This window comes from Macadamia integrifolia, unplaced genomic scaffold (assembly GCF_013358625.1).
Source record: "Macadamia integrifolia cultivar HAES 741 unplaced genomic scaffold, SCU_Mint_v3 scaffold2106, whole genome shotgun sequence".
Taxonomy (NCBI): domain Eukaryota; kingdom Viridiplantae; phylum Streptophyta; class Magnoliopsida; order Proteales; family Proteaceae; genus Macadamia; species Macadamia integrifolia.
Genome location: NW_024868514.1, coordinates 31914 through 48226, shown reverse-complemented (window position 1 = coordinate 48226; position 16313 = coordinate 31914). Strand labels below are relative to the sequence as shown.

Genomic DNA, 16313 nt, shown 5'->3' with positions numbered 1-16313 from the left:
AATATATATATGAGTCCCATCCCCACAATTTCATGGAAGTGGGACCACCCTGTACATCTTGCCAGTATTATTAAAGCCCAAACAACTGTGGTTTCTACAGTGTAGTTTAAAGTTTTAACCCCTCCTCGCTTTATCGGTAATCATAAATCTATTCTTTCTACGGAAGAGACATGTCCGAGTCCGATACCAACGAAGAAACGGACAGAATCTTTTTACCTTCACTCTCCCTTTAAAAGTAATTTTATATTTCCACTTCAACCTTATTACCTTTTTGTCCATTTCGAATTACCAACACTACCCCTGTTCTTGAAAACTTTCCCTTCTTCCCTACTCTTCTCTCTATTGGGATTTCAGAGCAGGTGGTGTCTTACGGGATGGTCTTGTCAGCTCTGCAACGCTCCCTACCCACAGCACTGACAACAATTTAACGGCGACGAAAAGAGGTCTTCTCTCCCTCTCCCTCTCTAGATCCCTCTGCAAGTGTTGATTGTACTTGTGAATCTTCTTCCCTTGTCTACTATACTTTCAGTTTTATTCTAAAACCTTACTGCACTGCAATCTATGATTTACACCTATACTTAATTTGCCTGAAAGAAAATGCATGCTCTATGAAATCTGATTCTAAAACTCTTTTGTCTAGGTTTTTGATTATTCGGGCCAGCTCGGAGAGAGAGAGCGAGAGAGAAATTGGGGGAAATGGGTGGGAGGTTGTGTTAGCTTCACAGGGGTTTAGATCTTGAATTCGCAATTTCTGCAGCTCAGCTGGAATGATCACAAATTTCAACCATATCTTGTTGAGTCTTAGACACATAGGTCATCTTCTTCTAACCCTAAAAGAATCTAAGATCGAATAATTTGGGTTTCTGCATATTTTTTTTTTGGTCGAAGCCTCGATTCATGCTGTTGAAGCTACAACAAGCCTGCGATATCACAGTTGCTTCAATTGGGGGGTGGAGAGTCTCATCAGCATTGACAAGTGACTAGCCAGGAGCGAGTGGGAGAGAGAGGGAGCCAGTTTGGAAAGTTTTTTCTTTTTTTGGTCTAAACATGGTTACGGGGTAGTTTCGGTATTTCATAAGTAAAGATGTGTGGGGAACACCGAAAAGGGTTATCAGAGATCTTGTTATTTCCTCTTCTACCTAGGTGGGTTTTTATGGAAATGACTAAAATCTAAGCTGTAACGGCTGGATTTTGCTGGAAGGGCTTAGAGATTTTTTGTTTCTGCCTCTTCTGAAATGGGTTGTTGTGGAAATGGCTTAAAAGCATAGCTTTTGAGGGCTAGATTCTTAGAGATCATTCTGTCCGGGTAACAAAGATGATGAGTTTTTGAGGAAGGTGTCTTTGAAGTATTTATACTGTCCTCTGGATTCATCTGTGTCAAGTCTTCATTACCGGAGGTTGTAGAGCAGAGAAGTCCGATGAAGAAGCTTAAAGCCAAGAAGGAAGAAGTTGCAGAGGATTACTGCTTTGTCTGTAAAGATGGAGGCTTGCTACTTATCTGTGAATATAAGTGAGTTCTTGGGAAGTTTTACAGTGGCAGTGAATCTCTTAATCTTTCTCTTTTGTTTTCACGCGTGTTGCACGTGCGGGAGTGCATGTGTGTTTCCCTGTTCACTGTTTTGCATTTCGGTGGAGTTGCTGCAAACCAACGGAGATAAAAACTGATTCAGCTTTTGGTTGACTTCTTTTTCTTTTGTTAATTTATAGTCTTCTGTGGCAGTCTCCTTCCCTTAAATTTTTTTTTTTTTGATATTTACACTCCCCCCTTTTAACCAGGTTTTCAAGAACCAGCAAATCGGATCCCATTCCCGATGCAGATCATATTCAATGTTGACTGATCCCGATTCTGACGAGTCTATAGGGCCGATTCCAGGATTAAAACAACAGAATCAGTGGAATATACCTCTAATATGCCGATTCTAGGTCTTTTTCATACTGATTCAAGCTGATTCCGGCACTGACCACTTTTAAAACCTGCTTTTAACAAGGGAGTGATTCTCTTACCCGCACTTTTTTCATTTTTGTTACTCAGAAAAAAAAAAAAGCCAATAAATTTAATACCAATTTTTATTTTTTTTTATTTTAAGTGAGCAAAGTTTTTTATGAATTTCGGTATATCCATATATGGTGACATTTGCTTCTTTATTCTGTTTCTTAGTTTAAGTTCCCCTGAGCTGTGCTATCCTATAACTTGTAACTATTGTTAAATTTTTTTCTATTTGATAAGCCAATACTTAAGCTATTTAGCCTATATCGTCTGCGAATTATATTGATATTACAGCAAATAAACTAATTTTATTCTAAATTTTAATATTATTACATTTTGGTTACTTTTGGGCTATTGTGTGAGTCGTGGATTCTGAATAATGCTATGACACTTTAGTCGAGTCTAAGAATATGGTTTTTGCTAGTGCCTTGATTGTCCCTCCTTAAAAAAAAGTGGTTTCCTAGACAATCTATCATAGGTAGACTAAAGTGATTTTAGTCAGTACATAAAGTGATTTGAGTTCATTTTTTATTTTTATTTTATTTTATTTTTTTTGTACCAATTGGGAATTACTCGATTATCATTAGTTAGTTACTTGTGGAGATGACACATTAGCTACGAGTCATTATTGTATATAACATAAGTAGTTATATATCCAGGAGCACTGGCGTATCCTATGCTCCTGGATATATAACTACTTCCAATAACATAAACTCAGCTCAACTAAGCTCTATCCCAGCCAATTGGACTTGGTTACACCAATGGCTTAAAAAAGTAAGTGTGTGTGTGTGTGTGTGTGTGTGTGGTGGATGTGTGAGTGTCTAAAAGATGATATCCTAGGTAAAGAATATTAATAACACACTGAAAAATAAGAAAACCTTGAAACTGACACCTACTAATACCCAAGGGCTGACTTGGGACCTCCAAAGATCCAAAGAAATTACAAAATTATTTTCAACTCTGTTGCCCACTTATGCCATGTGGCAGTGATGATTACAAACTTGTTTAAATATGTCAAATTTTTTTTTAAGAACAAAGGCTTTTAAAAATGAAAGGAGATTGGGAAAAGCTTCAGACATAAAGGGCCATATGGTTGAGATGGGCCAGCAAATTTGGCATGTTCATTCATTTCTTTTTGTGCATTGTATGTTTTAGTCATGCTACCTGGAGTTAAGAGAAAATATCTAAATGCATTTCTGTTACTGTTTTTGAAATATATACTGTACATTATTTTTCGTTGTTGCTTTATGTATTATTTAGCAATATTTATTGGAAATAAAAATCTTCCATTTACTTATGGGGTTTTGTAATTATGTTTAATTGTGCATCATCATACTTGTATTCAGGAATTGTTTGAAAGCTTATCATCCTGAGTGTGTGGGAAAGGAGGACACATTCTTGGAAACTGGAGAACGCTGGATGTGCAGTAAGCTTTCTCATTTCTTTTTGCTGTTACTTTCCTAGCATGCAGTACCCTTTTTGTGTTTTAATTCCTTGTAATTTGTAAATCACTTCCTTTGAGGTAGGCCATTTCTTGCATATTGTGAATGTTGTAAACATGTCTGGTATTGGTGTTGAGCGGTCTAAAGGATACCGCAAAGGAGTCCCTTTGTGAAGTGGGTGATTTTTTTTTTTTTTTAAATTTTAATTTATTTATCAGGAACATAGAAATATATTGATTCAAAGCATAGTTGTCACAGGCTCACGACGTCTAGGCTACCCAAGGCGTTGGAGGGGGCCTGGATGCAAGGAGACACCAACAAGGTGGCCAAGAGGACCAAAACGTCCACCTAGGCGACCAAGGTGACACTAGTTGTCAAGGCGCTTGACAACTCATCAATGGACACCTATCCACCACCACCCCCCTCCCCCCCAAAAAAAAATCCTATTTGCTGATAATCAGTGTCCAATTTTTTTTTTTTCACGAATCGTTATACCTTGGTAGGCCTCCTAGAGTCTTATTGCAATCAAAAGTTTCAAGGGAAAATGGTCAACAAACAACAGAATAGATGATGGCAATCACGTGAGCAGGTCAATTTTGGGCCAACGATGTCTTCTAGGTGGTTACTGTTGAATAGTGGAGTTATATAAGAAGATATGGCCAATTTTGGGTATAGAGTGCATAATTATCATGATGATAGATCTCAAATACCTAAAATAATCACTTTGTGATATCTCTCTCTTATCAATAGTCACCTTGTCATTGTCCATCATAGCATGGCTAAAGTTATCAATAACAAACTCCTTCTTTGTTCTACTTATCTTAAATCTTAAATCCTCTTGTTTCCAAGGTTGATCTCCATCACGCTAGTTTAACATTGAGCCTTGTTTATCTGTCATCCACTAAAACAATATCATTAACGAATAGCATACACCATAGAACCTCACCTTGAAGATTTCTAGTCAACTTATCCATTACAAGCACAAACAGATAAGGGTTTAATGTTGACCCTTGACAAAGCCCAATAGTAATTGGGAACTCACTACCTTGACCGCCCTTAGTTCTCACATTTGTCACCACATCATCATACATATCTTTAATTATATCCATATATTTACTTGCATGCCGGATGAACTCTCTAGGACTCTACTGTAGGCCTTTTCTATGTCAATAAAAGACCATATGGTGGTTGATGTAGATCAGACTTGCACAAGGAAGGGTCTGTTAGCCCCATCAAACTAAGGCCAACCTTGGTTCAGCCAGGCCATTCCAACCCCCATCAATCAACAGATTTCAGCCCAGAATTGGGTACAGATTTGGTTTCCTTTTGGGTCCTTCTTGCCAGCTCAGCTACAGCCTTTCTGTCCATCGATTTCAGTTCTTGTGCAGCCCAGCTGGATCCCCTAGAAGCTTCCTTTGGAGCACCATGTAACCAGCTGTCCAGCATCCCAATTACTGATTTAGTTTCCATTCTTGGAACTTGAGTATGACAGGCAACTTTCTCCATGGAGGGCATCTTTTCTCAGCCTAAAAAAATCTCCTAAAGCTCTTTAGAGCTGTTCCTTATTTAGCTCCAAGAGAAGGCTTCAACAACTCCATCGACCCAATCTCCATGCAGCCCCAACACCATAAAACACTGTTCACATGAACAGTAACTCCTGCAAATTTGGTTACCAAAAGATCTTCCAAGATTTATACAACTGTCCTTTAGTTGGTGCAAAGTAACCTCAAGAAGAAGATCTACATAAGCTTACTTCTACAATAAGAATAGTTTCTATTTTGTTAGTCAATTACTTTCCTATTTGTAACTAGGATAGTTTCATTTTTATTGTTCAGTTGTTAGTTTCTAATTTTTTTTTGAGCTTGGTTAGCAAGTTAGACATAAATTAGAAAGTCCTATTTCAGTCCATTAGTTTCCTTTTCTGTTATTGCTTTATGCCCAAGTTATGTAAGGCTAAGCCATTGATTGTAATGAAAAAAGGGATATTGAAGTTTATAAAATTGAGTGTATACTCATGGCTGAGATAGCTATTATCTTGAGAGGTGAGATACCCAAAACCTGAGGGGTGAGATGCCCATTTCCTAATTCTTCTTCCACCCTTCTCAACCCTCCATCGATTCTCTTTATTTTCCTTTTAGTTGTTTGCTATGAGAACTTCCATAAACTTTCCTTTCTCATTCTTCAAGCATAACTTCCCAACCAGCCATCAATTGAAGCTCATCTTTTGAAGGATAGTTGGACATCACATGAGGGATATTTGCTCCAAATTTGAGGGTCATTGGAGGTTGAAATCTCAAGATATCGAAAGTTGTCAAAAGTTTCTTAATTCATGTCGAGAACATAACTCTCAATTCAACCATTGGAATTGTCTCATTTTCTGAGGGTTTGTTGACTTATGTAGGATCTTCATCTACTCCAAGTTTCAGCTCCATTTGAGGTACAGTTTGGGAGTTCTCAAATTTCTCCCTATTCAGCCAGATTTTGAGATCCTGCCTGGGATTAGGATCACTTGTGATTCTAGTCTTACATTAGTGGTCCTTCTTGGCAACTCTAAAGGTTTTAATGAGTCTCTTGAGAAAGTAAATAGCTTATGTAGTAGATCTTCTTGACATAAAACCAAATTGGTAATTTGAGATATCGGATTTCAGGATGTAAATGGATAATCGAAATCCGAATTCAAATCCGTATCCGTATCCATTTAGGGGTATCTGTATTTGGTCAAAGGGTATCTGGATTAAGATCCGCATTATCTGAAAAATAATTATCCAATCCGATTAAATAATCAATTAATGATTTTGAGGGTTCTTGAAGTTTAGACAGGTTCTTGAGAATGATGGAAAAGAGCTAAGACAACTTAGAAATATGGATTAAGAGAAAATTGTATTCATTGGGGGGAGGAAGGTCCGGATTACACAAGTCAGAGAAAATGGATGGTTGGAAATCCGAATTCGATCCGCATCTGTATCCATATCCGATCACTTCCGATCTGAATTCAATTGGTATCCGATCCGTTTACATCCCTAAATTCGGATTTCCTCGAGCGGGCTTCATAACCTTCTCTCAAAGCTTCATAGTATGGCTCATAAGGTTAATACCTCTATAGTTATTGCAGTTTTGAATATCCCTTTTTTTTTGTAGATGGGGACAATAGTGCTCCTCATCCACTTGTTTGACATTTTCCTTTTACTTGTAATCTTGTTAAAATGGTTGGTTAGCCATGATACACTCATACCCCATAAAGTCCTAGGCTCTTGCTAACTTCTATTGGGACTTCGTCTGAGCCAGGAGTCTTACTTGATTTCATCTTTCTTAAGGCATTTTAACCTCAGCTACACCAATCTTTCATATATGTCTATGGTGTGTGGTGTCAATAACCATCATATGAGGCATCAATAACCAGCATCAAGATGGATGTACACCTAAGAAATCCCAAAATCAAGAGCAATTGCTATAAATCTCCAATCTCCCCCTCACGGTAGCAAATAAAATACTAAATATGCCAGATTTAAACAAATTTGAGCAAATAATCTCCAAGTGCAATAACCACCATCACTCCATGCAAATACCAATCTTCAAACAATTGCAACCTCATAATGATGTGATCTCTGCCCGCCAAAGCAATAAAATTGCAAATATACAACCAATGGGAAAATTGTAATAAATTAATATCATTTAATGCAATATGGGGTTCCAAAAATCTATCTCGGATCGCTTATAGGCCCACCCAATCAACAAGACTCCAAGTATTAAAAGTCTTTGGCAGTTTGGTAAATAACTAGAAATTTTTAAGGGGCTATTGGTAAATGAAGAAGCAATGTGACATGATCTGATACCGTCAACCATGTAATGAAACAGGCTCTGAAACCAGTACCAGCAAAGTAGAAGAGAGAGGAAATAAGAGAGAGAACAATGGGGGGAGAAGGATAGAGCAATTGCTGAACCACAATATACTCAGATTGTGTGTCTATAGGGGTATGTCCTTGTTTATTTATAATAGCAAAACAAATAGACTCCTTGTAAGAGTATACATTGGACAAGACTAAGACTAACTACAAACTAACAAGGAAACTCAAAGAGATGTAAAGAAACTAGTAAACCAAAGCTACATCACATTAGGGACACTCCTATCATGATCACTAACAAAACTCAACAATAGCCCTGCGGTACACCTTAACATGAACTGAAAAAAGACCAGCAGTAATATGCTCAGCAGTAGTTTAACCAGATGCAGCCACAATCAAATAACCAGCAGCAATCGATATAGGAGTCTTGATTGGACTTGACAGAGATAGAAAAAAAAATCTGATCAAAAGATCAGAGGCAGCATTAGTATACAAAAATCTGATTAAAAGATCAGAGGCAGCAGTAGTTTAATAATCTGATAAACAATCAAATGCAGCAGTTGCAATATGAAGGTGACAGAAGAAAATCCAGAATAATGGGTGATTTCTAAGGCCAAGAGATTAGAGTGCCTGTTCTGGTCAAAACTCTGATCGAAGGTAAGTTTATGTATGACCTTTAAATCCCAAAAAGCATGACCTGATCATCTGATCTGAAGGTCAGATCTATAAAATCTGGAAATAGAATTCAGTCCAGAAAATAGTGTAAAAAAGGGGTATTGCCAGCCTGTTAGTGATGATTAATGGCAGCCCAGTAGATGCTTGGGTCAGCTTGAAGTAGACATCAAAGGACCTCTGAATGAGGGCCAATAAGACCCTGGAATATATAATAGAGATTGGGGCTTGATGCAAAATAAAAATCAAATCTAAAAAATAAAAAAAAGAGCAACCCCATGAGATATAGAAAAAGAACCAGATTATTCCCTTAGACTTGCATGAATGCTTCAATACAGGCCAGATATAGGTAATATAGATCAGGACACCTCAAATACCATGTAGCAACTGAGAGTTGGATAACCAGTCCTCCAAGGTAAAGATAGAAGAGAGCAGGAACAAGAGAGAATGAGAGAAACTCTAGAACATGATAGGACTAGATTATTCATATTGTGGACGAGAAGCTGACTTTATAACACATTCCAGAATTAGACTCTTAGTAGTTTCAGTCCAAGCCTAATTACACATTACAACTGAAATTTAGAGTAAATAACTAGAAGACACGAATTCCCATAAGACTAACTTTATCACTTGACACTCTCATATGGTCACACCACGATAGGGGAAGTCCCCCTGTCTTGTTTACACTTACAAATGTTATACAATGTCTAAGTGGCACAAGTGTATGAGTGTTACAAGTAGTCAAGTACAAGTGTACAACCAAGGTGAAAACCATAGTTATCAAGGAGTCGCTTAGCCGGCACCTTGCTGGTGTTGCCTTATTTGTTTTCCCTCCGACACCGCTTTGGATCATCTTGTTTCCGTGACAACTATGGTTAAAACAACCCTATGAAACTGCTCCTCCAACTCTATGCCAGTACCACATACAGTTCTGGAAAGGCTTGAAACCTTTGGGGAAAAAGGGCTATCTCTTGAGTTTGAATTTTGCACAAATCTTGCTCTAATGCAGCAAATCATCACGTTAGATGGGTGGCAATAGACCCCGACACTTTGTCTACCAAGAAATCTAGGTTAAATTAAAAGAGTACAAAATCTGGCATGTTTTGGAGTCCCCCCCCCCCTCTAAAAGGTAAAACCACTCGAAACTTGCAAAATTTTGACTCATTTTTTTACTAGAACAGTGCTTTTATATGCAGTGTTTTGCCGAAACCGTGTACGAACCTAAATTTTGATCAAAACTGTGACATTTCGGTCGAAATTCTGCATACCTAGTGAGTTGATCTGCATTTAGTTTTGACCTTTGTCAAAACCAAAACGTTTTGCAAAATCTTGGTTGTTTCGACTGAAATTTCGAACCATGGTAGGATATTCTCTAGGGGTAGATGTTAAATTTGAAGTAAGAATAAAAAATGAACTGTGGGTATGGAGTTCTAACATAAGTGCACTCTAAGTTTAACTTACTGTTACATAACCTGAAGGAGGAAAAGTGGAGAGGACAGAAGAGACTAGAGAGTATCTAGCACTACATTACTCTCGATTCCTCTATTTATAGCTTAGTTGTCATGGTGTCTAGGCGACCCAAGGCGTTGGAGGGGTCTAGAAGCGAGGCTTGGATGCCTTGGTCGCCTGCGATAAGTCAACAATATTAATCAGTCTAAAATCCTAAAAGAACACCACCATCTGTGTTCACCTCAACCTCTTTTTCTAATCGATTTTCCTAGCACTTACATTTAACTTTATACTTTTAAATAACAGCTAATTGCTTCTTCTACCTAATTTTTGTTAATTTTTTTGGGCAATATATTCCTCAGTTTTCTCATATAACATTTGGAAGTAACAACTAATTTTTATCTCAATAGGTTGGCATTCGTGCTTCATTTGCAATAAGAAATCCAAATTTCATTGTTTTTGCTGTCCGAATGCTGTTTGCCAACGTTGCATAAAAGTTGCGGAGTTTGTACAAGTTAGAGGAAAGAAGGGCTTCTGCAACAACTGCCTAAAGCTTGCTCTACTCATCGAAGAAAATGTGGATGTTGACTCTGATGGGGTATGTTACCTTTCTAATAAGTAATTATTATACCTTATCCATTAAAGGCATTTGTGTTTATTTTTCTCTTTTTGGTTAAAATTATTCATAGGCTTTCTTAATTTGGGAAGGGAAAATCCTCTGTTGACAATACCAGAATTCTTCAAAAGCTCAAACTTTATTTTGCAAATTTTCTTGTGAACAATAAAACACTGTTATGATTTGCTAGAGGCTGAAGAGAAGACAACTCATATCCTCTTTCAATGGTTTCTCCATAATCTTTTGTGCTTTTCAATTTTTGGAATGACTCCCTTATTCAAGGAAGGAACATTCTTGATTATGAACAATGAAGCAGTTCAACCAATAAAAGTAAAGGGTTGTGAAAAATCTGCTTTGGTGGGCTTCTAAAAATTCCAAATTTTCCTCTTTTATACCACAAGTCAACCTGGTCCCAGTCTACTACACTTGTGCATGCATGGATTTTTACTAATGTTTAGTCATTTGTCACTTGATTTTTTCATTTTTAATGACTAAATAAAGAGAAGGCAATCAAAATTCAAGAGTTTACTTGATGTGAGTTCCATGACTACCAAAATTTGGTGCTAATGTTTTAATCTTTGTCAAAATTTCCAAAATTTTGCCTTTCTTGCTGAAGAATGGTCTAAATCACAAAGTCTATGATTACCCATATGATTTTTACCAGTAAGTTAGACCCAAGGTGGGCTTTTGGAGGTTTCAGTAAATGCATTACTCATGGTTGAGATGTCAAATTAGATGGAATCTGTTAAAATGAGGAAAAATCTTGCATTCTATTCAAGTGGAATACAATGTTGATTTTCTATCCAATTTCAACAGAGATACAAACAATATGATTACATTATTTTGGCTTTAAACTGATGGAAAACTGGAAATAGTGCCAGGTATTGAGAGATTCATCAGTTTGAGAATGTATCAGGACTTCAGAGGAGGCTTCCGCTTGTGAAGACTAGGAGTTTCCTTTATTGTAGTTGGCACTGGGTTTTAGTCCTGTTTGGAGGCTTTGAGGTTTGAATAAGTGTCCATCCTTGCTTGTAAGCCAAATAAAATATGAAGGAAGAATGTATTTGAACTGTTTGTGGATCTTCCTCTTGTTAGGTGGACCTCCTTGGGATGGGTGTCTCTTTCCTAGTACTTTGTCCTATTGTTACATAATAAATCCTTCTCTCATCTTTCTGCTGCTTTTCTTCTTATTTGTGGTTTCTTTTGGTGTGGTAACATGGGTATCACTATTTGTTGTTTTGAGTTATACCATCACATTACTGTTCTTTGAACATGGATAACTGACCAGTTTATCGCCTAGAGTTGCTTTCACCTGTTAACTCGTTTGTTGTTTTACCTTTCTGCTCTGTTTAGATTTATATACTATTTAGTCATATTCCTTAGGTCTTTCCTCGTGTCATTCCACTTATGTTTCATCCTTCTAGCATTCCAATTGGATCATATCACTTCTAACTGGTTAAGCTTGGTGTTCATTGTTCACGATCTAACTATCTCGGATGACTTTCCGTCACCAGCCTTCCCTTTTGGTGCTAGCCTTGCATTTCAGATGGGAACTTACAAAAATTGTTGTTGGCTTATCATAACCTGCATAGTTGAGTGTTTCGGATGATGCTACACTTTAAAAATTTTATTAGTTACTTTTATGCTTACCGGCTGGAAATTGTAAGTTGCCTCTAATGCAATAAATAATATGCATGTGACTGGAAATTGAATTATTCCATGAATCCTATGATTTATCTACATTCATGGCTTTAATTTCTTCTTGTATCCACAGGACACGGTTGATTTCAAAGAAAGAGACACTTGTGAGTTCCTATTTATGGAGTATTGGGAGATAGTAAAGGAAAAAGAACACTTGAGATTGGAAACTCTCCTTCTGGCTCAGAATCTCTTGAAGAAGGGTGAGAAATATCACAGTGAGTCAGATTCTGATTGTGAGAGGATGGATGGTACAATTGAAGATGGTAAATTGCAATGGATGGAGGAACCCAAGGGGCAGAATTATTTTTCAATGAAGATGATGAAAAGGAAGGTCAAGTCAAAGAAGAAGGAGTTTATTGGTTGGGGTTCAAGGCCACTTATTGAATTTCTTTCCTCCATTGGAATTGATACAAGTAGACAATTTTCTCAGTATGAAGTGAACTCTATCATCAGAGAATATGTCAATAGGAACCACCTCATGCATCCTGTGAAAAAGAAAAGGATTGTGTGTGATGGAAAGTTACAGTCTGTTTTTGGAAGGAAAACCATAAACCGAAATAAGATCGATGATTTACTGGAATCACATTTTTCTGAGAACGTGGAAGACTCAGATGAAGATGAATTCAAATACAGTTCAGAGGACATCGAGGATGATTCTTCAAAGGCCTGTGAAAGACGGAGGATATCAAGCTCAGTAAGAACTCGTAAAAGGAAAAATGATTTGGAAGTTCCACAGAGCTGTTTTGCATCTGTGACACCTAGAAACATCAAGTTGATTTATTTGAAAAGGAGTTTGGTTGAATGTCTTTTGAAGAGTCCAGAGACATTTGAAGAGAAAGTGGTGGGTAGTTTTGTGAGGGTCAAATGCGATCCCAATGACTACTTACAGAAATGTTCTCACAAGCTTATTCAAGTTACAGGTAATAATTGTTGAAAATTTGTATTTTATTGATGACCTCTACTTTGCCTTGGACTATTGTCAAGATCATCTAGCCATTAATCCATATTCACAAGTGACACTCACCAATGAGGCAACTCCCTCATTTTTCTATATTTAACCTATGGTATGTTGCACTGGTTCTTATGTATGGTTGAAGTTTCCTTTCTGATGCCATTTTGGACGCAAATTTTTTGTGTGAGTACAGGAACTTTTTTTCTTTATTATTTTAAATTTTGGTCCTGGATTGCCATAGCATGAAATAACATCTATTATTGTCACAGCTGCCATTTTTTTCAATAGGAAAAAAGGGATAATTGTGAACTATTATGATATTAAACTTACGTATGTTCTTTAAGAACATCTTGATTTATCCTATTTTATGCCCATTATGTGGTCCAACAAGACTTCTTTTTACCAATAAATATTTTATTTTGTACATTTTTTTTTTAAAATGCTATAGATCTACCATGTGCCACCAATGTCATCATCAGGTGCACGTATTTTGAATTCCCTCTTGCTATTACTGTTAGATGCATCACTTTGTTGCTGATCTTGTTTTTCTGTAAACGCTCCTCTGTTTGTTTCTTGCTACTTAATCTGGGCAATGTGTGCCATTGAAAAACAAAGTAACAAATTGAGATGCTTCCTAAGCAATTCAGACTGCAGATTTATTCTTTTGCATTATTATAACACGCAACGACTTATTCTTATGTGGTTTCTTGTTAGGTATAAAGAAGGCCTCAGGGACAGGTGATGTCAGTACAGAGAAGATCCTTCAGGTTTCAGACGTGAAAAAGGAAATTTGTATTCGCATGTTGTCTGATGATAATTTTTCTGAGGTAAGCATTTGGATGACAGTCTCCCATTTTCCAATGAAGCTATCTTCTTTTGATTGGTACTGATTTGTAGCAGCTGTGCCCAGTTTTGACCTTGTGTTGTAGTCTAACATTTCATTTGTTCAGGTTTGACCTTCTTTGATGGTACCTTACCTCGGCTGTTCCCAACTGTTTCCTACCGCTGCCAAAATGGAATTTGACAACTTCCTTTGTGAAATAAATCAAAAGATGGTGGATAATCTCTACCTCTCTTGGAACCATTATACTGGAATTAGTATTTAGGAATTGCATGGCCTCTGCTGCTGATCAGATGGACAATGTTAGAAATATGTCCAAACTTGCTGCACACATAAAAAACTGAATATTGAGTGGAGTCTCCTTGACCTATATGGCCATCATAGTTCGATGTTCGACTCCGAATGATGTAGAACCATATAGCTGTCATAGTTTGATTTTTGACTCTGAATGAGAACCAGGCCATCTGGTAGTTCAGTTATTATGAGAATATTTTTGGGTTGCTTTCACTTTGAGACATATGTTGTATTGTTAGGTGTTATTTTGGTTTTAGTGTAGTTCACTTCTTATATCAAATTCATTTTTCACTACTAATAATCATAAATTTTGCTGTTTTCAAAGTATCCGCTAATTATGCAAATCCGGAAGCTCCTATTTGTTATACCTAGTCATGTTTTACTATTTTTAGAAAGTTTGCAGGTTTGAGTTACATTGGAGGTTTTTAGATTACTTGGGAACCACAATTTTAGTTGGAGTATTTGTTTATTTTTTGAAACTTTTCAATAAGAACATGTATACAAGGTCTAAGCCGTAAAAGTGCTGATGATTGATGATTTATTGGGGGGGAGTATGACTAGCTGTGAAACCCTAGGGCTCTGTCTAGTTGCTAACGAAAAAGGGGAGGGAAGTGAAATCAAATCAAACCTAAAAAAGAAGCTTTTGTATATATTATCATACGTGACTGTGCCACTAACTCCAAATCCTTTCAAATTTGGTTATTAAATTTTACTTTGTTTGCAATTCCCCTTAGATTTCAAAAGTAAATAGAGATTACATCTGAAAGTATAATTACTAAATATCGTCAGAATTTTAACTTTTTAAGTGGGTTACACAATCATGTTAGATAATGATCATAAAAGTTTTCTTTAACAAAATAAATAAACCATTTTCACTTCCCGTCCTTTACTTGCAAGCAGATGGAGCATAGGAGAATTGTTGGTCTTCCTTCCGTTGTCTTTTCTCTTAACTTTCCTTTTCCCTATATTTATTCTTCTATTACAGTTATTGATTGTGTTCTCTTTTTCTACTTTTTATTTTTTTGACTAAAATTCAGCATGTTCTCTTTTTCGACATACTATTCTCTTTGTTTCAGGGTATGATTAAGGGTCAAGTTCGGACTGGGCTGGGCCGGGATCAGCCCAAGGCCTCAACCCTAAGCCGGCCGAGCCACCTTCAGGGCGGGTAATCTTAAGCCTAGGCCCTGTTCGGGCTTAGGCTGGACAGGGCAGATTCGGTCGGCAGGGCCAAACTTGCACCCCTATGTAGGACTGACTACTGAGAAGACAATCTCTGCAACCAAAATAGGTTAGAAAAGTAATAGTAAACTATTTGAAGAAGAGAACCTGCAGAACAGTGAGTGAATAATCATAGAATAACAAAGGAAAAATGGAACTGGAGTAAGAAATCAAACCCAACTTAAGACCATGGCTGCTGGGACAACAGACCCAAAAATGGAAACAAAACTGGAATAGATACTGTGCTGCAAGTTGCAACACTTCTAGTCTTTGGTCAACAGTCCTTACAGTAGTAAAAGGGCTCCCACGACAGTAAGTATTATGTACAAAAAGTAAGGAATTAAGGACAAAGAGGAAGGAGAGAAGGGGAAGAGAAGGATATTGATGCTGTGGCTCTAGAGTGGTTGGACAAATACAACCGGCTTTGGGAATCCAAACCCAGACCGAACCCAGCCAACTTGGTTTTTGGTCCAATAAAGGCTGTTAGTGGTTTACTTTGTAGTCTTTTCTTTTATTTCTTTTGTTGAAGAAAGTTTAGTACCAATGGTTAATTACTTCAAAAACTCACCTTGAACGGATGCGCAGGAGAGGATATATCAGCACCTGAGTATTGCTTATCAATAGGAATAGAAATAGCAACTTTTAGTTCGTAAATCTAGGGACTCGGATAATGACCTGATCAGAACCAACTTCTGGTTGATTGACTCTCCTTGTGCAGAGAACAACTCATTCAAATTTTGTCCCTATCTGAAGGCCAGAAGCTATTAAACTGCAACTCACAAAACAGATTAAGTATGCTCCAAATAGTACAATTGCAAGGCTTTTACAGGGCAAGGGACAGGTCTAGTTATAACTTCAGTCGAACCTCATGTGTATTAGCAACCAGCTGTCACAGTGGGTGTCAAACAGTTTCAATAATCAATTGATAGGGTGGTGCTTCTTCGATGTTAAAAAAAGTTGTTTTTCCTTTTGTTGGACTCATCATCTCCTGACTTTCTCACCTGTATGATATAATTTTATCTGGTAAAAATAGGCAATGTTGTCAAAATTAGTGAATATTCAATAATCTAAGCATCAAACAGTCCCAAATTTAGGGATCCTAGTTGGTCTTCTGTGTCTATACATTAGGTACTTGCTTCAATCTGACCATGACTCTTAAGGGTTGGAGTGTCAACAAAGGCTCAAAAAAGGCCATATACATGATTGCTATTCTTGGCACTTTGCTTTCTCCCAGTGCTGCATACGTTGTTGATAGCTGCAAAGGCTTGCCATCTCAATTAGGTTCCCCCCCCCCCCCCC

At 37.3% G+C, this 16313-nt stretch overlaps 1 protein-coding gene across 4 annotated transcripts in view; it reads left to right on the top strand.

Moving 5' to 3' along the window:
- Nucleotides 1-286: 286 nt before the first annotated feature.
- Nucleotides 287-16313, top strand: part of LOC122065728 (uncharacterized protein At5g08430-like) — a 34098-nt gene continuing 18071 nt past the window's right edge. Inside the window, exons 1-6 of one of the 4 annotated variants that reach the window (XM_042629571.1) lie at nt 299-443; nt 1777-1923; nt 3334-3413; nt 9803-9990; nt 11783-12629; nt 13376-13488. In XM_042629571.1, coding sequence (XP_042485505.1) covers nt 3407-3413; nt 9803-9990; nt 11783-12629; nt 13376-13488 — 1155 coding nt within the window. In that variant the 5' untranslated portion in view covers nt 299-443; nt 1777-1923; nt 3334-3406. Of the gene's footprint in view, nt 444-698; nt 1511-1776; nt 1924-3333; nt 3414-9802; nt 9991-11782; nt 12630-13375; nt 13489-16313 lie in introns of those variants that run through there. The other 3 variants (XM_042629570.1, XM_042629569.1, XM_042629568.1) reach the window with 3 other exon arrangements.